Source organism: Acipenser ruthenus, chromosome 6 (genome assembly GCF_902713425.1).
Source record: "Acipenser ruthenus chromosome 6, fAciRut3.2 maternal haplotype, whole genome shotgun sequence".
Taxonomy (NCBI): Eukaryota; Metazoa; Chordata; class Actinopteri; order Acipenseriformes; family Acipenseridae; genus Acipenser; species Acipenser ruthenus.
In genome coordinates, this window is record NC_081194.1 from 72,625,582 (window position 1) to 72,649,164 (window position 23,583).

Genomic DNA, 23,583 nt, shown 5'->3' on the forward strand with positions numbered 1-23,583 from the left:
TAATCTTGATGCAAGTTAATACATTTCCCAATATCATGTATAATCATCTGTTTGAACTGGTGTGATTTCATTTTATTAAAATCTTTCTTCCCTGGGAGAGCTCCAAAATACCCCCCCCCCCCCCCCAAACAGAAAACGTGTTTTAAGTCAATTGGTATTTATATGAAGTAATTTACAATAAACAACTGCTAAATTTGTCTGGAACCATGTAGAATATTCATAGTGTCATGAAATTCGTCTAATCAGAGTTTGTTTTAATGAGAACGGTCTGTACTTGAAATGACTCATCCTATTGTAAATGCCCCTGCTGGTTGTGTGTTGGAGCTGTACTGTAGCTCAATACTTTACCATTTCTTATTGATATGAAGTTTGCAAATATTTAAGTTATGTGTGCAGAACAGATGCTGCTTATCTGCAACACTAAGGACAGCAGTGTGGAGTAGTGGTTAGGGCTCTGGACTCTTGACTGGAGGGTCGTGGGTTCAATCCCAGGTGGGGGACACTGCTGCTGTACCCTTGAGCAAGGTACTTTTACCTAGATTGCTCCAGTAAAAACCCAACTGTATAAATGTGTAATTGTATGTAAAAAATAATGTAATTGTATGTAAAAATAATGTGATATCTTGTAACAATTGTAAGTCACCCTGGATAAGGGTGTCTGCTAAGAAATAAATAATAACAATAAATAATAATAATAATAGTTCCAGTTCCCTTCACTGAGTCCTTCACCACTGTAATTGCACTAGGGGTGTACTGATAATCAGGAGCCTATCAGCATGGCTTCAATATAAGGAAAGAAAACACAATCCGCTATCGGCAGTTTTTGTTATTTTAGCCAATAACGTACACAGATATTCATGGTTGAATTTCTTCCAGCACAGGATGTAATGTTTGGTCAGGCGTGCTTAATAATGACACAAGAACATTGAGACGGTCATTTTCCCAGTGCTGTGTAATGTGCGATCAAACTGCAGTAAATATGTCTTTCAAAAGAGCGGTGTTTGGATTTTTCTTTTTAAATATCTGAATACAAACAATAAGGTTACAGAGTTGTGTGCAGCAGAACAGACTTGATGCTACATTAAATCCAACGACGAACTGTGAGTAGAATGTTATTCTGATGCTTTTTTTTTAATAAAGCTCTCTTTGAATATTTAAAACTCTGGAATGTTTGCCTGCCCTGTGCTGCTCAACATTCTCTCTCCGCGTCTGAACAGCAAAAGTAGTCATCTTAGTTAGACTGCCGGGTCGTTACGTTGTCGTTGTTGTTGTTATTATTGCACAATGTACTTAAATGGCCTTTTGTAATTTTTGTTTATCATATTTAATCTGCATTGGTCGTGGGTGTATTTGGCAACATTTTGAAGCAGAAATTGATTACTGTACTGTCTTTGTTAAGTAACAAATTCAAGTTTGACTGAATTTTGTAACTGGAAATTTAATATTCTATTGTTTTTTTTTTTAAGTGAACAATTTAAATTGTGCTGCATTCTTAATCCCTGTATGCTTAAAATAAGAATTTAGGTAGATAACCATCAGCTATCGGTATTGGCCAAGAAAAACTTTATCGCTGCACCCTTAAATTGCACCAGACTTGGTTTGCTTTCACTCTGAAATTTGAAAAGTGAACCTGATCATCTGGATGTTTGCACCTGAACAAAATGCTGTCTGGCTGTTGATGCCCAGACAGATGTTCAATACAGTGAATATATCCACTATATAATAAACATGGAAAAACTGCCACACCGAACTTAACCGAGGTTAACTGAGCTCCAGTGCAAATTATCCTCCCCAAACGAACCAGGTATGAAAGGACCCTAAGCTTCTAGCTTTTATCGTGTTTCAGGCACAGCAGTTATATTGTAAATGCCTGCAGGAATGTAGTATTTGAGTGCCAGTCTATAAATTCTTCCCATGTCATACCAGCAAAGATCCTCCAGAGGGCAGTGTTTGACTTTGTATCCCTGTTAAAACAGCTTTCTATTCTCTGTTGTCTCAGTATACTGCAAAAGATCATGTCTAAGGCTGGTGTAAAATGTCTACAGCACAGGAAATCCACTGAGCTGCGATGTGAGGTTGTCAAAACAACTGCACAATGTCCACTTTCATGTAGGTATTTGGCCTCCGTCGTCTTACTGGACAATAACCTGTGTTCTTTGCGCAATGTAGCAGGGTGCTTCTTGCATAATAAAGGCAACGGCCTGTGTTTAACTCAACATTCTCCTTGTTTGATTAATTACAATGTAGATTTAAAATGTGCAATGTGGAAAGGGCTGGTGTGGTTTGAATTAAAACGTTTTGTGCTACTGCTAACCAGAGTCCTGGTGCTGTGATGCAGTGAAATGTTTCTTGCTAATGAAAGACTAGAAAGGAGGCAGTCACCATATGTTTAAAATTAAACTACTGAAGAGGTCTACAGCGATTTGCCAGATTTTAGGTTTTTTCTGCGTCATGCTGATAATTAAAGACCTTGTTTTAATATTTAATATTCTTCTGAAATGGTATACAGTTTGTGTATTAGAAATGTCCCACAATTGATGAGAGGAATTCAAGTTGAAAGCAAAACATTTTTAGGGTTACGGTTAGTCCCTGTTTATATATTTTATTTATTTATTTATTTATTTATTTATTTATTTATTTATTTGGACTGTCAGAAGTTTTTTATTCTGCAACCACACTGTAGATTACCTTCCTGTGGAGCTGGTATTTGGAGCCCCATCCAATGTGCTGCAAGTTTTAGGTGGGTTTGTGATACTGTACCTGCTTCACAGTTTTTATATAATATACTGCACTGTGCAAACAATTGTCAGAATGGGTATTTGTGTGAACTAGAATGATGTGCTTTACACCTCTGATATGGTTAATATTGAAGCAGAATTTCTGTATATTAGGTTATATCATGCAACATTTTTGTGGGGTCGATTTAATGAGCCAAGACGGCATACAATTGTCGTCATACAGTCAATATTTAATATAATCCCTGTAAACCAGTATTTGAATCTGCGGTCATTAAAAGAGACCCCAGTATCATCTTCACGTTTCGAGAGAGACCAGAATACTACATGTTTTTGGTCATGTCATTAAACAAACCGCTCCCATTGAAAACCTATGTAGGTAGGCCCAGGGCCGTACCAAGGGGGGTGCGAGCAGTGCAGCAGCACAGGGCGCTGACCTGAGGGGGCGCCGATTGGCTGACGAATAATAAGTAAAACAAATGTGTGCAATAGCGATTCAAAACAAAAATAACACGACGAAAGAAAGGATTGGCTGAAGAATAATAAGGCCAAAAAAACCCAAAAAAAAACACGTGCGGTTCGGGTTACTCAACCGACCCTATTTTTTCCACCCAACCCTAAATATTTTTTTTACTGATAACGGGCTACACTTTTCGTTATCAATCTGATAAACTGACCACAGTGCGCCGCCACGTTTTTGCTCATGCGGTTTTCCGGAAGCCGCGTAGCAAACAAGATCTTCAGTTCATATAAAATGTTGGGGTCTGAGCAGCACGGCTGCAGTGTATTGCCAAATAGTTGTTTGGCACTGTTTGAAAAATGCGACCACATACCAGAAAAAAGAATTATAACCAGTGTCAGACTCTGGGTGAAACGCCATTTTTCACACTCCATCTTTGTTATTTATCTTGAATAGTAGCCTATTTTATTTCTCGCCTATATTTTTAATGTTTCATGTTCCCGACGCATGTTTTCCTTGTACTGTGTCTGCGTGTGCTCTCTGACAAGCGGCATCGGGAAATGCAATTGATGTGGTAACTGTTTTTTAAAGGGAGATTCACATTTTAATTTTTTTTTTTTTTTAAAGAATGTTATCACATAACGTGTTGATTCAGTTATGACATTTCTAAAATAAACTAAGTAAAAATTAGTACAATAGCTGACCCTGTTTTTTTTTGTTCCAAAACTGACAAACTAAATACTATCCCATAAATTGATGAAAAACAGCACACAAGAGGCACTGCCTTCCCCATTGATCCTGCGTTCCTAGCAAGATCTCTCGACTTGCTGAAAATAATTGTGAAAGCTTATAATACAAAGCAAACATTGTTTAGTATCATATCAGTGTTTACAAATACAAACCACACCTGCTTTTATTAGGCTATCATATAAAACCTTCTGTTCTTATTTTATTGCTTACATTTTGTCATGTTAGTTTTGTATTTGTGACCTGCTATGTCTGGCTTTAATGTCTTTTTTCTTTTTTTTTTAATTGTATGCATTTTATTGCTTGTTTCTTATTTCTGTGATCTGTAATGTCTGTATGATCTTTATGTATTTTATTGTAAAAGAGCTTTGGGATACTATGTTGTATATAAAAAGGGCACAAGTGCTAATATTGTCCTTTTTTTATGCTTTCGTTTTTTATTTGCACCCTGCAGTTTCATGGTCTTTTTATTACGGCTTAGCATGCTGCAGTCATATTTATTCGATTGGACGTATGCTGTTAGTGTGTAGTCTCTATTGTGGTCATTTTGCGGACTTATTTTATTTGAAAGAACTGAGAGTTCTTTTGCTATATTTCATTGTGACTGACTGTGCTGTGTTAAAGGACAGTTGGTCATTTTGAGAGATGTTTATACCAAGCTTTTTCTATTTTGTGGGCAGAATATCATCCAGTTTTAAATAGTCATTGTCTAATCCTAAACATTTTTAAACCAGACATTTAGTGTATGTAAAATATCTTTTTTTTTTTTTAAATGCTTAAACGCTTTTTTGGGGTCCAGTTAGGAGTGAAGAGTTATATCTCGATTTTATATCTCGCACAGGGCGCCATCAGTGATCGGTATGACTCTGGGTAGGCCTTTGGGTAAAAAGCCAGATCCTGTGTCCTCTTGATTTGACATCTTGACAGTTCAAATAATTTTACATGCATTGCTGTTTGAATAGATTGACTGTAGCCCAGACCTTTTTGTGCTCATGGAATTGTGCCAGCTGACAGACAGTGGAGACAGATTTACTGTATAACCCAATGACTCATTGAAATTATCTGCTTAAGGTCTCTGATATTGCAAGGAAGCAGTGCTGGCAGTCAGCTTTTGATGTTGCTGGCTTAACATCTTTTAGCCGTATGTTACAAATTTATGTGTTTGTTTTGGTTGTTTTTTTACTGTTTACAACTGGGGCCTCCTATTGTGTGAAACATTTGGTTATTTTTTACTTAACATTTGGAAACTTACCTTCACCTTGGGATGATGACCACAAGTGAAATGTTATTAATTGGGGAAATATGAGCCAAAACAGAAAGCTGGGTTATCTACCACATATTTTAGTTTTGTTCCTCTCTTTTTAATTTTCCAGAAAATATTTGTGTATGGTAAAATGAAGCAAAATGAGGTGTGACTGAAATTGTGGGAAATCTTTTTTTCTGGACATGTCAGTCACAAAACGGGGGGCTTTGAAAATTAGCATATCTTTGTTTAGAAGTTAAGTATGTTGATTGGGACACCTGTTACCCAATACAATTAATTATACAGAAATATTGCCCTACAATGTCCTGAAATGTAAACTATAAGGCTAATCTTTAGCATCACAACCCAGTGCTCCCCATCTCACACACAGAGTATGCACAGTGTACAGTAGGAAGTAGTTAGTGTGTAAGCATAGCCAATGTGATTGTGTATTCCTTGGCAAAGTTGTATTTTGGATCAAATCGCTTGTCCTGAATCGGAACAGCAATTGCGAAACAGATTCATGCTGTAGTATAAGGCAATTTAAAAGCTGTGTAAACGGGAAATAATTTAGCACCCATCTTCAGGAATGCAGCAGACCAATAGGGAATCCTAATGTGGTTGTTAATAGGGGTGCCACAAATAGTTGGTAGCCTTCACTGGCTTGCGACCATGCCACAAATGTTGGATTTTTTCAACATCATCCTACCCTCTGCGTTTTGCGGTTGCAGACACACAAGAAAAGGCTGTACGACGTTTAAAAAAAGACACAGCTCGCAGCAGTGCAGGTGATGTCATTCCGACCGTCGGAGACCAAAATTGGGTCGCAGTCAGAAGTATAAACCAACCTTAACCCTTTGTGGCCCTATGTCGGACCAGGTCCGACATTACAATTTTTCCTTTCCAGTCCGATGTCAAACCCTGTCCGACATCATCAAAAAGGCGTCATACACAGGTCCCTAGTTTTTCTCCGGAAAAAGCAGAGAAAAGCTTTCAATAGCCGAGAGAAGCCAGAAAAAAAGAGGCGGATCTGAGCAATACGCATAGTCCCTTCACCATAGACCTAACACGGACATAAACAAACAAGACAGCTGCTATCACATCCAGTGCTCAGTGAAAATCGCGGACATTTGTCAAGCTTTTTGAAATTTTTTAGTAAGAAAATAATGACTTGGATAGCATTATTGAGGAGTTTGGTGATAAATCGAGTGATCAGGAGATGATTCATCAGTATACACTACTATGAAGAGATATGTGATAAATACAGCAAACAAGGAGTGGGGCTGGGCTGGAGATGCAGTACTGAGTGTCCTGTTGATATGCAGTGCCTTTTAAACCTGTTTTACTGTGAATAAAATTACTTTTAAACACGTGTAAAATAAACAGTTTGTGTGAAAATAAATTAGACCTGATGCGCCTGACAGACGCTGAATAAATGGACCACAAAGGGTTAAATCGGGTGGTTGGCAGTAGGTTTGTAAAGTTACAGATTGACTTAATTATTTTAATACAACTTTGCGCTGCCCACAATACAACCATCGTAACGCCCACAAAACAAAATTATTTCTCTTCATCCAATGGCCATATAGGAAACCAAAACGTATTAAACACCGTTCTTCGGGTTATGTAGTTTAGAAACCAATCCTTCAGCCCTTCCTCTCCAGTGAACATTCTACCTGTTTAAGGTCTGACTGACATAACATGACATTCTAAACCACTGAGAATCTGCAGATTTATTAACCACAACTGTCAGGAGGTATGATCAGAAAGAATTTGATAAGTACCATGTCTGGTTTTCACTTTACACCAAATTGTTTGACGGGTGCGTAATGTGAAGAAGTTTGCCGTCAGATAGATCTATCAACTCATCAACATTTTCTGTAAAAAAAAAAAAGTATATTTTCTTTTGAGTCCATAAGCATTCTTGGCTATGGAAAGCAATTTAGTATGCTGTCCGGTAATGCTGCGCTTTAAAATCATGGTATACAGTAATTGAAACCAAAACCGAAGATACTGAAATGCAGTTTTTTTTTCCACAGTCAAACGGGTTTAAAAGGCCCTGCATATCAACAAAGCACTCACTAGGCATCTCCAGCCCCGCCCCCCCCTTTCGTTCGCTATAGCTTTCACATATGCTAAGAAATAAATACTAATAATAATAATAATAGTCGTACATACCGATCAATCATCTACTGATCACTCATTTTATCACCAAACGCCTCAATAATGCGATCCAAGTCATTATTTTATTACTATAACATCTCCAAAAAAGCTCTGCAAATGTCCGTGATATTCTCTGAGCGCTGATGCAGTACCATCCAGCTTGTTTCCTTATGACCGCCCCTATCTGATGCCAGGGGCAAGTATGACTATTCATGAGATACGGCCTTTTGTTTATTTTTTTATCTTTTTTTTGGCTTGTCTCGGCTCCTGTCGCTCCCACTCGGCCATTGAATGGTTTTCTCGGCTTTTTTCTATCTCTAGTGGCCTGGTGTGTGGAGTCTGACTTGCCATGTATAATGCACACAAATTAGATGGGCTCAGTTCTGAAGTATGTTCTGAATTACATTTTCTTTTATTTGATTTCATGAAGCAAAAAGTATATTAACCTCTTATTGATTGTTTATTGTTTAATAAAAGCAACATTTCTAAAAGTGATATTCTGTTTGTGTGTGTGTGTTTTGTAGGACGGTGAGGGGGCAAGTTGATTTTTAAGAAGGACAAGTGGATTCTTCTAGCATTTTGTCTCATGGACAAGAAGTTTTTTTTCAAAACTTACACACACTGGTAATAAATTAGGCTACGTGTATATGCAAAGCACTCTGTTTAAATTCTGAAAAAAAATCCACCGCACCGACTTTATAAATTTGAGCCGTGCTGCTTATCGCATCCTCAGTGTTCCGCCTGGCTCAGCTGATGTGGAGAGAGTATTTTCTAAATTCAACTACATCCAAGACTGCAGGAGAATGAGCCTTTGAGCCTTTAAAAAAGAACTGCTGTTTGCCTACGCTACAAAGGACTTTTGGAATTTACACTGAAGCCCCTTATGTCAAGCGTCCGGAAGGGCTTCATAAGGCTGGTAAATGTATTTAAATATATAATTGTAATGGATGTAGATTGTGTAAAATAATTTAGCCTAATTATACAAATATTTATAGGCTAATATTGTCAGAGGTGGCGTACAGTGTTTTGAGATCTACTGCATTCTTCTGTTTGTTACCACAGCATTAACCCTTTGAGTAGTGAGTTCAAAAATGCACTGCCGGTCCTACGCGAGAGAGTTTTTTTTTTTTGCATTCTCTTGATTTATTACGAGTACAGCGTACAAACAAGCTGAAAGCTATATGTTTGTATGTATGTAATGAATATTGATGAAATACAGACAAATCATTTTTACTGTAAATAATTAAAACAAATAAATATATTTCTCGGGGTGATATACACAAATAAGTAGAGCAAGGGGAGTGAAAACTGCACACTGATTCACATATATTGGTTCCAGAATTTGCAAAATAAAGTTGTGAATAATTGCAGAATAAAGGTAAGTGGATCATAGTCTATACTTTTATACTTTATCAGGCATTTTCCATTGCTACCACAAGGTGATTCATTAAATGGCTGTGAGTTCCAAAAATGATGCAAAAGCCTTAATTGAAGAATGAAAGAAAATGAAAGCTTTAATTGAAGAATGAAAGAAAATGGTTCAACCACCTAAAATTAAATGGTCTGCTCCATTTATCTGAAAGACATGTATTAAATAACCATGAAAACTTGTGGTTTGTAATTTATGGATGTATTTGTCAGTGGTGTAATACTGCTGTGCAGTATAGAAACAGTGCTGCATTTATAATAATGTAAAATTTTCCAAGAACATTATTTATTTATGAAATTATTTCAGCAGTCTTAATTTTATTGTAAAATGTTAACTACTATAATATAAATCTTGAAATACCTGATTGGTCCCCAATTAAAGGTTAGATGGCAGGAGTGAGTTCATTAGAAATGAGTCCAATAAAGGCCTGTATATTGTTACCCACTCTAATGAGCTCATAAACCAAATTGGGCAAGTGGGTTAGGGAAAGGTGTGTATTTCCTGGTAAAAGGCAGCACTTTTTTGTTTTTGTAATGTGTAACCGTTTATTTTTTTTACTCATTCTTTTATTTATTTTTTTTATATATTTTTAATTAGGTTTGCTGGGATGGGTAATCTTCTTAAAGTCCTTACAAGGGATATAGAAAACTATCCACATTTTTTCCTGGACTTTGAAAGTAAGTTTTAAGGAAGGATTGGGGAGTGGGGGTGGCCACTGAATTAGTTTAATTCATTTGACACCTGGTTTAAACAACTAAGTGCTGGACACACTCCTTCTCTCCTTCCTAGTACACCAGTGGTTGCAGAGACCAGGGGAAGGTTTTGATTTATTGTTCACAACACAAGACACCTTTCTTCTTGCTTTTTCTCTTTCAGGAACCAAATGGGGAATCTGTTAAAAGTTCTCACTTGCACTGAGCTTGATCAGGGGCCAAACTTTTTCCTTGACTTTGAAAGTGAGCAGAGCTTTTGCCTGGCTTGAGTTGCTTTTTACTAACCGCATGCATGTGTCTGTGTCAGAAGATGAATGGGGGTTGCAAACAGCTTTACAAATTTTCATTACAGTACAAATTTTATCAAAGACAGATTCTGACTATAGCCTACTTTTAATTTTTTACACCACACTATTTTATGTTGCTTTTTTCTCCATATAATTTTATGTTAATATATTATTTGAAACAGGTAAATTTGATCACAGAGCAATTTTCACTACCACTGCAGCCATCTTTTTATACTGTCTGCTTGTGTTAGATTTGCTGCCTAAAGTATGTACCTGGATGTTGCCATTGGTCGCCCTCATGAATTTTACCCAATCACAGGGCTGAATGGGATTTGAATGTGAAGAGCATCGTATTGGAGAGATTTATTCGCCAAAACATTATCGTATTAAGTGGAGGCAAAAAAAACAACAACAAAAAAACAGCAGTGTATTGCCCTGAATTAGTCAGCAAATGGTATGTAAGTCGTTTTAAAGCATAACATTAAAAAAAAGAAAAGAAATTTCATTTAATAAACAAGATACATGATATGTTCAAGGTACCTTGTCTGTTGCAGTTCAGAGGAACCGAAGGGTTATTACAGGGTTCAGTAAAGATGCTGCTTCTTGAAGATAGACCATCAGCCTACCTTGTAATAAATGACCTTTCCCCAGGACATTTGAAGATGGATTATAATGTAATCGTTGCTGTTTGCATACCCCACTTTCTTAATTTACATGCCTTTTTGTTAACATACTGCAGCTTTATGTTCTTTTCCAAGTATAAACATTATTTTCTGGTACCACTGTTCACTCTGTGTGTTACTAATACAGTAAATATTGTTAGCTATTACAGAATAGCCCAATTAATTATGCATCTTTGGCTCTGCCTAATCTGGACTAAATGACTCTAAAATGCATCTTTCTTTTTTATATACACAGTATATAAAAAAATACAACTTTCTTTTATTGTGACCTTATTATAACATTTTTGACTAACAGTTCCAAAGAGAAAATAAGGCCTGTCCAGAAAACACACACACACACACACACACACACACACACACACACACACACACACACACACAGAGGTTTGCTCTATATTGTAACAAACTGGTCAATGTTTAATCCCAACAGAAAATGTAATTTTCAAAAATTGGTAATTAACTTTAACTGGCATTATGGTAGAGCCTCATACTGCAGTCTGTGTCAAATACCAATGTTTTATTATTAATATTTACTGTATGTGCACTGGCCCTACAGTTTGGGTTATTGTAGCACTATGGCTAAAAGTTTTAATTTCTTAAAAAGTAAGTAGCTAAATCAAATTTTCTGATTTTTGATCAGTCTGTGTTAAGGTGCTTTCATCTGAGTTCATGAGCTGGTCCTCGGTTCTAGTTGCTTGCCATGGTTATAAATGACATACGCTAGATTTATGCAAAGTGTCTTTATAGAAGTCAGCGCCATCAAGTGATCTGCCACTTTGAATCAAACTTTCCTTCAGTTTTTCTGGCAATACATCACTGTGTAAAACAAAATATGGGAGCTGTTGCAGTAAGAACCACTTGGAATGATTGCAAACATTAGAAAAAGGGAACAGAAAAATGAATTTGAAGCTACTTGCTCTTTAAATGTGACCATCTGATCTGTATGTTTTTTTTGTTTTTCTTCTGGTGTGAGCAAAATATCTGTTGTGTATTGTCTCTGTGTTGTATTTCTAGCTATGAATCGCTGCATGCATTGCGTATCTTGCTGTTGTCTGAGTCTATATTGTACATTCAAAGTGTATTATGTTTTTTAATGTCTATATTGCTTAGCAGGTTCCAGATCCAACTACATACTCACAACATAATACAATTTTTTTTTTGTGGCCTTGGGTATTCCCTGTTAAGTGAAACAAATTAAAGCCAAATAGATATTAGTTATTTTTGTGAAGTTTCATTCTACCTAATTGGCTTTTTTTTTTTTTTTAGAATGACTGTCAAGCGTAGACTTTAATCGAGCTTGAAATGTTTCTGTATAGAACTTAAAGTTTAATAAACCAAAAAGTATGTGCTTTCAGTGACCTTGCTGTGCTGGCTGTCTACAACAGTTCTATCCCCTTGAATAAATATACATAGATCAAGTCTAAGAGGTCTGCTGTATAATTGCAGACCCTGAAATAAATGTTGGTATGTCAGAATCTAAAGTGTTACGAATCAAAAAAATTGAAACTGCTGCTGAACTGAATCCAGAACAAATGTCAACTAAAAACAAGCCAACACTTGCTTAAGTTCCTCCTAGGTCTATTTAAAAAATCCTGGAGCCAAAAAAAATGCAGTTGTCAATCACTTGCATTATTAAATTTACAACATTGAGAAGCTGAATGAATAAGCTCTTAAAGATATCACTTTTCAATAAATACTAGTATTGTGAACATGGAGGTTGTCTGTTTTGTTAAATATCTCCCATGTGCTGTTAAAATATTAGTGGATTGAAAGGGGGAATAGCTGGTCAGGGTTTAAACAGAGCCTTCTGTATTACAGGGTGTTCTTTTTATTCCTGACATGTCAGCACATCACGTTTTGTGGTCCTGCAGTAAAAACTTTAAATAAATCAGTGAGGCCTATAGCTGTATAGATTTATTCTATTGTGGATTAAAACACACACACACACACACACTGTTTCAAATAGTCAGGTGGTCAACAAAATAGGCAATAAAGAATACATGTGATCTAAGCATACACATGAGTGTTATTAATACATGTGATCTAAGCATACACATGAGTGTTATTAATACATGTGATCTAAGCATACACATGAGTGTTAATTAACACCTGGTGTTCAGGCATATATGGCTTCTTAATAAAGGCATAACTGCATTATGACATGAAAATAGTAATATACTGTATATGTACTAAAGGGTTACTGTATCTGTCAGTAAAATGCTGCCTTTATAAGGTCATGGCTTCCATTTAGGCCATGCCATTCCACCACCACTTGCAATCTCATTATTAATAGCACAGTCTCTTAACTGTGGCTCATGACTACAGGGTTTTTAAACAGGAGCACATCCATTTGATTGTACAGCTTAATATGGAGTAATCTGATCATTTCATTTTACAGGTTAAGCAGACCCTTAAATCTCGTTTGTCTCTTAGATGCGCAGCCTACAGATTGTGAAAGAGATGTGTGGAACCAGGTCAATGCAGTGCTGCAGGATTCGGAAAGCATTCTTTTAGGTCTTCAGGCTTACAAGGGAGCTGGTCAGGAGATAAGAGAAGTACGTCACCTACTGTTACAATACTAGCCAATCCTCTTTTTCACTGGAGTATTGTTTGGCAGAGGAATCTCAGTCACGGACATTCTTTGCATTAATGTCACTGTCTAACCTTGCATATACAGACAGTCCAGTTGCTGAGATATGTAATGGAAGCCTTAGGCTAGATAGACTGTCATTTCCTGGACTAGTTGGTTCCAGTAGCACCCCCTCACAGATTGGAGAGCTCACCCTAATCCTGATGTTAACCCCTCCCTGATGTTCAGTCCTCTCATGCTGGGGCCACATTATGTGTTGGTTTTGTGCTGTAGAATTCCATCCATTCCTGTTAAATATAATACCTGTATTGTCAGATGTTTATTTTAAAAAGTACATTTTAATCAACGGTGCTGTTTATTTGGGTCTAATAGAAATTGCTTTTGTGTTGGTGGTAGAAACAAGTGTTTTTATGATTCTGTTAATGTAATATTATGCTGACACTCTTGCTGCTGGTCCCACATGACACTGAAGAGTCACACTGCTAAAGGGTATAAACTTAGCAGCACTATATTTAGTACAGCTTTTTATAAATCACTTTTATACTCTGGCGACAATGTGTTGTGTGCCAGTTCCAGTCTGGTCTGTAACACCCATCAGCATGTATACTTTAAGCTTTACCGTTTTCATTAAAGTGCATCTAGTATTTTATTTAAGAGTTGTCATGTCAGTCACTTGGATGCAATGGATTATCATTCATGTTTTTGCAATGCTATCAAAAGCTTCTGAACATTTGGTTTGTCAGGTAGCCAAGATGCAGGTTATATTTTCCTTTTAAAGGGTAGCCCAACTCTTGTACTTAAGTTGCAAAAACATTCATCTGTAACTTCCACCTGCCAAGAGAACATTAACTGGGCCTGAAACTACTTGTCAACAGCTTGCAAGTTGTTTCTGTACATTAATAAATATGCAGATAATTTACAGATGGGAGTGAAGTGTGCAACAGAGGAACGCCACAGGGGTCTTGCAGCCTGTCGCTTCAAAGATGATAATATCTTAAATTAAAAATGTCATTGGCTAGCAGTAAGTAAATAATTTGCCCCCTTTGACTTAAAGGTTGATTGTCTGAGCCCTTTTGATCTGAGCCCTATCTCCTGCTCCTCTGGTCATTCTGGGGGCTAGGCCTTGTACGACAACAGAAGACACAAAATAAAATATTTTCCGGCAATATTTTATTGTAAAAGCAAATATAAAAAAGTTCTGGTAGTGGGCCCTATTCATGAAACTGGAAATCATGTTTTTAAGGGATGTAGACAAATGTGAATCAACTTCTATCCTATTTGAAAACAGGTCCTTTAAACGGTTCTTACTATAATATCTCAAGTCTATTCTGATCCTGAGGTTCACTACTGTAGTGGGTACTTTTTAGTCATCAAGAATGAATCTCCTTTTTTTTCTTCTTTATTATAGGGAATACAAAATCCAAGTGACTTCCAACTCCAAGAACGAGCATGGAATGCTGTTTGTCCATTAGTCATCAAACTGAAGAGGTTCTATGAATTCTCGTTAAGACTGGGTAAGCTTTAATCGTTAAGGACTTCACAACAGATTGTTAAGAGAATGCTTTTGAAATGTTTGAATTAAAGAATGTGTGTCTGGCTGATTTAAATGCAAGTCAACTCGTATAACCTATTCTAATATTTAACTTGTATAACCTATTCTAATATTGATATAATTAAAAAATGTAAGAAATGTATTTGTTGACATGGTCAGTGTGTTCAGTGTTTTCAATGTGCCCATCCCACAGAGAAGGCCTTGCAGAGTCTCTTGGAGTCCCTGACATGTCCACCCTACACTCCAACCCAGCACTTGGAAAGAGAACAAGCCCTGGCCAAGCAGTTTGCGGAGATTCTGCACTTTACACTGCGATTTGATGAGCTCAAGGTTAATAATGCTGCTGCTGCTGCTGTTGTTGTTGTTGTTGTTGTTGTTGTTGTTATTATTATTATTATTATTATTATTATTATTATTATTATTATTATTATTATTATTATTATTATTATTATTATTATTATTATTATTATTATTAATTTGTGATGACTTTAAGCATGCTTGTTGTATTGTGTCATGTCACATATGGCACAGGCAGCCACTGTTCACACTGGCTTTCAAATGTGCCCCCGTCCTCTCCATTTGAAAAGTTATGTCTAGAAATTTCAACTTTCAGCGCATCACTTAACAACTGTGGTAAGATGAGTTCCCTTTCAAGTCGAAAATAACCATCAAGGTATGGGATATTGCCGTCAGGCAGTAGCGATTGGCTGAGCTTTTATAGCAAAGCTGCCGATAGGCCTCTGCGCGAGCTGCCACGTAAGCCCGCCCCCTTGGGAGCTTACTATACGCAGCGCGCAGAGACTCACTTCCTCTTTTGTCTTCAGCATTGGTAGCGGTAGGTATTAGAGCCCGTAGCTGATTGTACTCAATAAGCTTAAAGCTTGAGAAGCTGGTTTTTGCCCCTTCTCGGCGTTTATTTCAGTTACACTCTTCGGAGTCGTTATTATTATTTAAGGATTTTATATATTGTGTATATTTTTATATATTTTATATATTTCCTTCACGCTTTGCTTGCATCGCGTTTCTCGTGGTCTCCCGTCTTTCCTTTATTAATTAATTTTGATTATTGTGTTGTGTTTTGGGTTGTATTAAAATATATATTTTTCTGTGTGTATTTTTATATATTTGTGACGCACGTTGCGTTGGCCTTGGCCGCGCGCGTGTCTGCAGCCCCGGTCTTGCCTTGGCTAGACCGCGTGTGTGTGGAGCCTGCTCTGCTGTCTCCCACGTACTGCCTGCGGTAAAAAAAAAAAAAAAAAAACCGCGTGGTAGTTGTACTGTGCCCACATATACTGTGTCCCAGTCACTTAATCACCACCAGCAGTACTGCTGCAGCAAAAAAAAAAATAAATAAATAAAAATCCCATTCACTACACAGAGGAAGACGACCACTAAGCCTCAATCCCCAGCACCAGCAGGTAAGTAGTGCACAGCATCAGACACTGTACCAGCACATAGCGTCTCCGCTCTGCGGGTCAGCTGACGCTTAGGCGTCTGTGCTAGCGTTCTACGCTCGGTACTCACGCTCCGGCGTGCTGCGCTTAGGCGCTTGGTGTCGGCACTTTGCCACTTGGTGCAGCGCTTCGGCGCTTTGTGCAGCGCATCAGCGCTTGGTGCTAGCGCGTCTGCGCTTGGGGACTTCGGCGCATCGACGCTCGGTGCACGCACCTCGACGCTCGACGCTTCGGCGCTCGACGCTCGGTGCACGCACCTCGACGCTTCGGCGCGTCGACACCTCGACGCTTCGGCGCTCGACGCTCGGTGCACGCACCTCGACGCTCGACGCTTCGGCGCTCGACGCTCGGTGCACGCACCTCGACGCTCGACGCTCGGTGCACGCACCTCGACGCTCGACGCTCGGTGCACGCACCTCGACGCTCGACGCTTCGGCGCTCGACGCTCGGCGCATCGACGCCTTGACGCTCGGTGCACGCACCTCGACGCTCGGTGCACGCACCTCGACGCTCGACGCTCGGTGCACGCACCTCGACGCTCGGTGCACGCACCTCGACGCTCGGCGCTTCGACGCTCGGCGCTTCGACGCCTTGACGCTCGGTGCACGCACCTCGACGCTCGGTGCACGCACTTCGGCGCTCGCTCGGTGCACGCACCTCGACGCTCGGCGCTTCGACGCCTTGACGCTCGGTGCACGCACCTCGACGCTCGACGCTTCGGCGCTCGACGCTTGGCGCATCGACGCCTTTACCAGCGATCCCCATGAGGACTGTGTGGCGTGTCTGGGGCCAGAGCACGCCGCATCCGCGTTGGCGGATAGGGCTTTTTGCCATCTTTGTGCTGGTTTCCAGACACGCACCCTCCGCCAAAGGGCGAAGAAAGCAGTGGGTGGGCGCTCTCCTTCCACTGGATCGTCCCACACCATTTCTGCCCCGCCGTCATCTACGGCGACGCCGCCAGGGCGGCTGCAGCTCTCCAGGAGCCCGTCCTCCCAGCTAACGGCTGGTCAGAGGTCCCCCACCAGACGCGCTCGGGAGCGCAGCCCCTCCCCTCGTAGGGTACGCCCCCGTCGGGAGTCTAGGTCGCACTCCAGATCGCCTCGACGGAGAGCACGCTCTCGTTCCCCTCGTCGGGACAGGCGATACAGAGACAGGTCGGGGGTGGCAGAGCTAACCTCCAAAATGTCTCAATTCATGGAGGTTATGATGGGGCAGCAGTCCATCCTCATGTCCTTAGCAAATGTGGTGCCTCCAGTCCCAGGACAACCGACTGGGCCCATTGCTAGTCAGCCAGTGGCCCCTCCACAACCTGCACCGGTCGTCGCTCCTCCAGTGCAGTCTCAAGGGGAGTGGGATATCGATGCGCTGTCTAGAGACGCATCTGACATCCTAGAGGGGGACAGTACAGAGGCTGAGGTAGCCTCCCAGCACTCTGAGGACGAGCTCCACGTGCTGGACACCAATGACCCTACGTGGTCTGTGGTGGACAGAGCAACCCGCCACTTGGGCGTCGAGTGGCCGATGGCGGAACCGCCTCGGCGCTCCTTGTTTGAGTCGCCTTCAGCCCAGTCCAGTCAGTCCAGGATGCTTCCGGCATTCCCAGACTTTATTAAGGAGGTACAGTCCACCTGGGGGGCTCCGGCCTCTGCCCCGGCGACTTCTCGCAAGGCCTCGGCCTTTAACATGCAAGGGGCAAGTGAGGCTGGGTTGGCGTCCTTCCCACCTGTGGACGCTGCGTTCGCCGCGTTGGTGAAGACGCCAACATTATCGGGGCTGACGAAAGATCCTGCATGCCCCAATAAGCAGTGCAGGACCACTGAGGTACACCTCAAGAAGGGGTACGCTGCGGCCACAGAGGCGGTCAAGCTCTCTAATGTGGCCAGCTTGCTGACGGTCTACCAAGCGGCATTAATCAAAGACCTGCCTGAGTGCCCTTCGGCGGCCCTCAGAAGCGAGTTGGGGACCGTCAGTCAACTGCTGGTGAAGCTGGCCCAGCTCAACGTGCGGGCTCAGGGCAGGAGCATCGCGTCTCTGGTGGTGGCCAGAAGGCAGCTCTGGCTCTCGCAGGCGAGAGTGCAGGAACCTGATAAGGCCCCGTTGCTGGATGCCCCAATTACACCGGGACACACATTTGGTCCAGCGGTGGAGGAGATGCTGCAACGCTCCGCCAAGGCGCGGGAGGCGTCACAGCAAATGGCGAAAATGTTGCCAAAACCGTCGTTCCAGCCGAAGCGGCCTCAGGAACATCAGTGGCGCAGGGCACCACCACAGCACCAGCCACGGCCAGGGGGTACTAAGACCTCTCCCTCAAGCACAGCAGCGCGCGGTCAACCTCCTTTTTCAAGACCGCAGCACGGAGGGTGGCGCCCTAGAGGTGGTGCCAAGCCACGCCCTCGGGGCTCTGGCCAGGCCCCTCGCGAACGAGCCCAGCCCAAACAGCCCTGAGAACACCAGGCAGCTGTTAACCCTCCCCTACACTGTCTCCCAGCTCCAGTTCTGGCAACAATGCACCAACGACATCTGGGTGCACAAAACTATATCCACCAGGTACACCCTTCAGTTCCAGTTAAAACCTCCCCCCTTTCGGGGGGTGGTCGTAACTGCAGTGAAGGACTCGGTTCAGTCCTCAGCTCTGAATGTGGAAATACAAGCATTGCTCAGCAAGCGTGCCATTCAACAAGTAGACCCTGCTCTGATCGACCAGGGGTTCTATTCCAAATACTTCCTGGTGCCCAAGAAGGACGGCGGGCTCCGTCCTATTTTAGATCTGCGAGTACTGAACAAATACCTGCGGGTGTTATCGTTCAGGATGCTTACGCACAGGCACATCATCCAGTCAGTCCGACACGGCGACTGGTTCACCACCGTGGACCTGACAGATGCGTACTTTCACGTTCCCATCTGCCCGGGTCACAGGAAGTATCTGCGTTTCGCATTCCAGAGCAGGGTATACGAGTTTTGTGTCCTTCCATTCGGCCTGTCACTAGCTCCTCGAACCTTTTCGAAATGTATGGATGCCATTCTAGCTCCCTTGCGGGCTCAAGGTGTCCGACTGCTGAATTATCTGGACGACTGGCTCGTCTGCACACAGTGATGGTTACAGACCATCTTCGGCGGCTAGGTCTGAAGATCAATTCAGAAAAGAGCCGCCTAGTGCCGAGCCAACAGACCGAATTCTTGGGTCTGCATCTGGACTCAGTGTCCATGGAAGCGACCCTGTCGACACAAAGAGTTGCCTCAATAGAGCGGTGTCTTTCCCTATTCAGGTTGAGACAAACAGTCAGCATGGAGCTGTGTCAGCGCATGCTGGGGTTGATGGCTGCCGCCTCACAAGCCCTTCCTTTGGGCTTACTACACCAGAGACCTCTGCAGGCCTGGTTCAATGCCTTCGCGTTGCATCCGCGGAGAGACAAACACCGCAGGCTAAGGGTATCCCAAGCCTGCTGGGAAGCGCTACGCTGGTGGAGAGTTCCGTCAAACCTCCGCCAAGGCGTACGCTTGGGTCCCATTTTCAGAAGGCAGGTCATCACGACCGACGCTTCCAACCACGGTTGGGGAGCAGTCTGGAACGGGACAGGGACCCGTGGAGTGTGGTCAGGACCCTGGAGGTCAGCCCACATCAACGCTCTGGAGCTCAGAGCGGTGGACCTCGCCCTCCGGCACTTCTTGCCAGTGCTTCTAGACAAGCACGTGTTAGTGCGGTCAGACAACACCACAGTAGTGGCGTATATCAATCGCCAGGGCGGATTGCGGTCCCCCAGTCTTCACCAGATGGTAACGCGGCTGTTGCTCTGGGCTCAACCGCGTTTAGCCTCTCTGCGTGCAGTTCATCTGCCGGGCAGAGTCAATTACGCAGCGGATCTCCTGTCCAGAGGAGGTCCTCTTGCGGGCGAATGGCGTCTCCACCCTCAAGTGGTGGAGCGCATCTGGGAATGGTTCGGCACAGCGCAGGTCGATCTCTTCGCTTCGCGAGAGACCACGCACTGTCCCCTATGGTTCTCGGTGAAGGACCTCGACAGCCCCCTGGGGGTGGATGCACTGGCTCACGAATGGCCGCCAGGGCTCCTGTATGCCTTTCCACCGATTCCGATGCTCCCCGCCTTCTTGGAGAAGGTCAGGGTAGAGCGAGCGACAGTGATTCTGATCGCTCCTCGGTGGCCTCGGAGAATATGGTTCCCGAGTCTAGTGCAATTACTGCACGGTCGCCCGAGGGAGCTCCCTCTGCGAGCGGACTTGTTGTCCCAAGCTCAAGGAGAGCTTTGGCATCCGAACCCCAAACTCATGCAGTTGTGGGCTTGGCCTGAGCGGGAGCGCCTGTCAGCCTTAGGGCTTTCGACTGCAGTTATATCGACCATCCAGAGTGCGAGAGCGCCCTCTACTAGGTCGCAGTATGCGTATAAGTGGCAGTTGTTTCAGAGTTGGTGTCTGGCTGAGAGCCATGACCCAGTCTCCTGTCCTATGGCAGTAATATTGCAGTTTCTGCAGAAACTGCTGGATGAAGGGAAATCTCCTTCTACACTTAAAGTGTATTTAGCCGCCATTTCGGCTTGTCATGTACGCATTGACGGTTTATCACCTGGTTGCCATTTTTTGGCATCTCAGTATCTGAAAGGTGCAAGACGCTTGCGGCCTCCAAGAACGACCAGTTTACCGTCGTGGAGCCTTGATGTGGTGCTAGAAGCCCTTACCAAGGCACCGTTTGAGCCTCTCCACAGTGTGGATATGAAGCTCATATCTATTAAGACTGCATTTTTGCTGGCTGTGGTATCAGCAAAACGCGTGAGCGAGTTACATGCACTTTCAGTGCATCCTTCTTGTACTCGTTTTGCAGGAGACGGTTCTAAGGTCTCCATGCGCCCTAATCCGGCCTTTTTACCAAAGGTTATATCCCCGTTCCACATGAACCAGTCAGTCGAGTTGATGGCGTTCCATCCTCCTCCTTTTTCTTCCCCAGAGGAAGAGCGGTTACACATGCTCTGCCCCGTGAGGGCATTGAGGTGTTATATTGACCGTACAAGGACTGTGAGGCAGACAGAACAGTTGTTCATATGCCATGGTTCTAGATCTTTGGGTCAGCCGCTGTCTAAACAGCGCCTTTCCCACTGGATAGTGGATGCTATTAGATTAGCGTATGAATCTGCAGGCCTTCCACCACCAGGGCAGTTGAAGGCGCATTCTACCAGGGGTATGGCGACATCCTGGGCCCTCTTTCGAGGGGTGCCGGTGTCTGATATTTGCGCGGCAGCCAGTTGGGCTACGCCGCATACTTTCATGAGGTTTTACAGGTTAAATGTACTGGATTCCTCTGCTCCACTTTTTGGAGCATCTGTTTTGCACTCTATGACGCCTCAGGATGCGGACGTATAGAGTGGTTGATAGCATGGTGTTGACTGTTCCACCTTTAAGACAGGTGTCATTACGAGCATAGACGCTGAGGCGCAGCTCCGCATATGCCTAGATGTACTGCCTACGCAGTTGCGTTATGACGTAAGTCTGTCCTACTGCCGAGAAACCTCCCTCGCGACGGCTTGGGTACACTGTTCCCATACCTTGATGGTTATTTTCGACTTGAAAGGGAATGATAGGTTGCGGATGCAACCCCGGTTCCCTGAAAGAGAAAATAACCATCAAGCCGCGTGGTCGCTTCAGAAGTCTTCCGCGGCCTGAAGAGCAAAAGAGGAAGTGAGTCTCTGCGCGCTGCGTATAGTAAGCTCCCAAGGGGGCGGGCTTACGTGGCAGCTCGCGCAGAGGCCTATCGGCAGCTTTGCTATAAAAGCTCAGCCAATCGCTACTGCCTGACGGCAATATCCCATACCTTGATGGTTATTTTCTCTTTCAGGGAACCGGGGTTGCATCCGCAACCTATCGTTTTCTCCAATTTGAATCTACTAAACTACCTAGCCCCTCTTTGTTGTTTCTCAAAATGCTGAATGTTTCTATCAATTTATAAAGTATTCCTCTTTTTTGTTTTCACAGATGAGAAATCCAGCCATTCAAAATGACTTCAGTTATTACAGGCGGACAATAAGTCGCAACAGGATAAACAACATGAATGTAAGTTTTTAAATACATTCAAAATAGAGGAACTTTATTGTTGCCATCCAGTTCCATAATCGTAATGAGGTTGGGTTTTGTTTTCACAGATAGAAATTGAAAGCGAAGTGAACAATGAAATGGCCAACAGAATGTCCCTGTTCTATGCTGAAGCCACACCAATGCTAAAGACCCTCAGCAATGCCACAACAAATTTTGTCTTTGAGGTAATTCCCACTTCGATGTGTTTCTTTTCAGCATTTGTTAAAAGTTAAACAAAAAATAAATAATACACGTATTATATTTTTTAGAACAAAACATTGCCTTTGGAGAACACAACAGATTGCTTGAGTACTATGGCCAGTGTCTGTAAAGTTATGTTGGAAACACCGTAAGTATCAAGTCCAAGACTTTAATAGATAGCAATAATACACAATGCATTCACTTAAACGCTGACACGAATTACCCAAGTATTCTAAATTAGCCCCAGCCAGTGCAAAAAAGCACTGTTAACCCTTTGTGGTCCATTGTCGGACCTGGTCCGACATTGCAATTATTCCTATCAGGTCCATTGTCGGACCCTGTCCGACATCATTATAGAAACGCAAAAAACGGGTTTTAGTCGTTTTTTCTCCGGAAAAAGTCAGAGAAAACCATTCAATGGCCGAGTGGGAACGACAGGAGCAGAGACAAGTCGAAAAAAAAATTAAATAAATAAAAAAAGGCGTATCTCATGAATAGTCATACATGGCCCTGGTATCAGATAACGGGGCGGTCATAAGTAAACAAGCTGGCTGATAGTGAGTCCCCGCACAGAGAACACAGACATTTGCAGAGCTTTTTTGAGATGTTATAGTAATAAAATAATGACTTGGATCGCATTATTGAGGAGTTTGGTGATAAAACGAGTGATCAGGAGATGATTGATCGGTATGTATGACTATTATTATTATTATTATTATTATTTATTTCTTACATAGGTGAAAGCTATAGCGAATGAAACGGTGGGGCGGGGCTGGAGATGCCTAGTGAGTGCTTTGTTGATATGCAGGGCCATTTAAACCCGTTTGACTGTGAAAAAAAAATACTTTTAAACAGCGCGTCTAAAATTAACTGCGCGTGTGAAAATTAATTAGACCTGGCGTGCCTGACGCGCATTTAATAAATGGACCGCAAAGGGTTAAAACCACTTCCTCAATATTAGCAAGATGGTTTTATTTCAATGTAATTAGTCTGTAACACAGGGCAGTCTGGAAGTAACTGATTTAATGGTGACACTTAAAACCACAATACTTAAGTATGGAGTCATGAGCTGCTTTGTCCCCTAAATCTTTGGGTATGCTTTATGTTGTCCCATTATAGTATACAGTGTCATGTGTAAGCTCTTCCCTACCACTTCTGTACTGTTGATAATTCTGACACGTACATTGTAATACTAATATAATTGGTGTGCTATTTTAACACTTAGGGATAGATTCCCTAAGACATTTACTC

At 42.3% G+C, this 23,583-nt stretch overlaps 1 protein-coding gene across 10 annotated transcripts in view; it reads left to right on the forward strand.

Annotated features, from left to right (window-relative positions):
* Positions 1–23,583, forward strand: part of LOC117411198 (CYFIP-related Rac1 interactor A) — a 61,539-nt gene that overhangs the window by 32,859 nt on the left and 5,097 nt on the right. For 4 of the 10 annotated variants that reach the window (XM_034018484.3, XM_034018487.3, XM_034018485.3 and 1 more), the window contains exons 3-9: positions 9,375–9,454; positions 12,894–13,015; positions 14,459–14,564; positions 14,796–14,932; positions 22,033–22,110; positions 22,200–22,316; positions 22,401–22,480. In XM_034018484.3, the coding sequence (XP_033874375.1) occupies positions 9,385–9,454; positions 12,894–13,015; positions 14,459–14,564; positions 14,796–14,932; positions 22,033–22,110; positions 22,200–22,316; positions 22,401–22,480 (710 nt within the window). In that variant the 5' untranslated portion in view covers positions 9,375–9,384. Of the gene's footprint in view, positions 1–9,374; positions 9,455–9,653; positions 9,734–12,893; positions 13,016–14,458; positions 14,565–14,795; positions 14,933–22,032; positions 22,111–22,199; positions 22,317–22,400; positions 22,481–23,583 lie in introns of those variants that run through there. The other 6 variants (XM_034018478.3, XM_034018481.3, XM_034018479.3 and 3 more) reach the window with 3 other exon arrangements.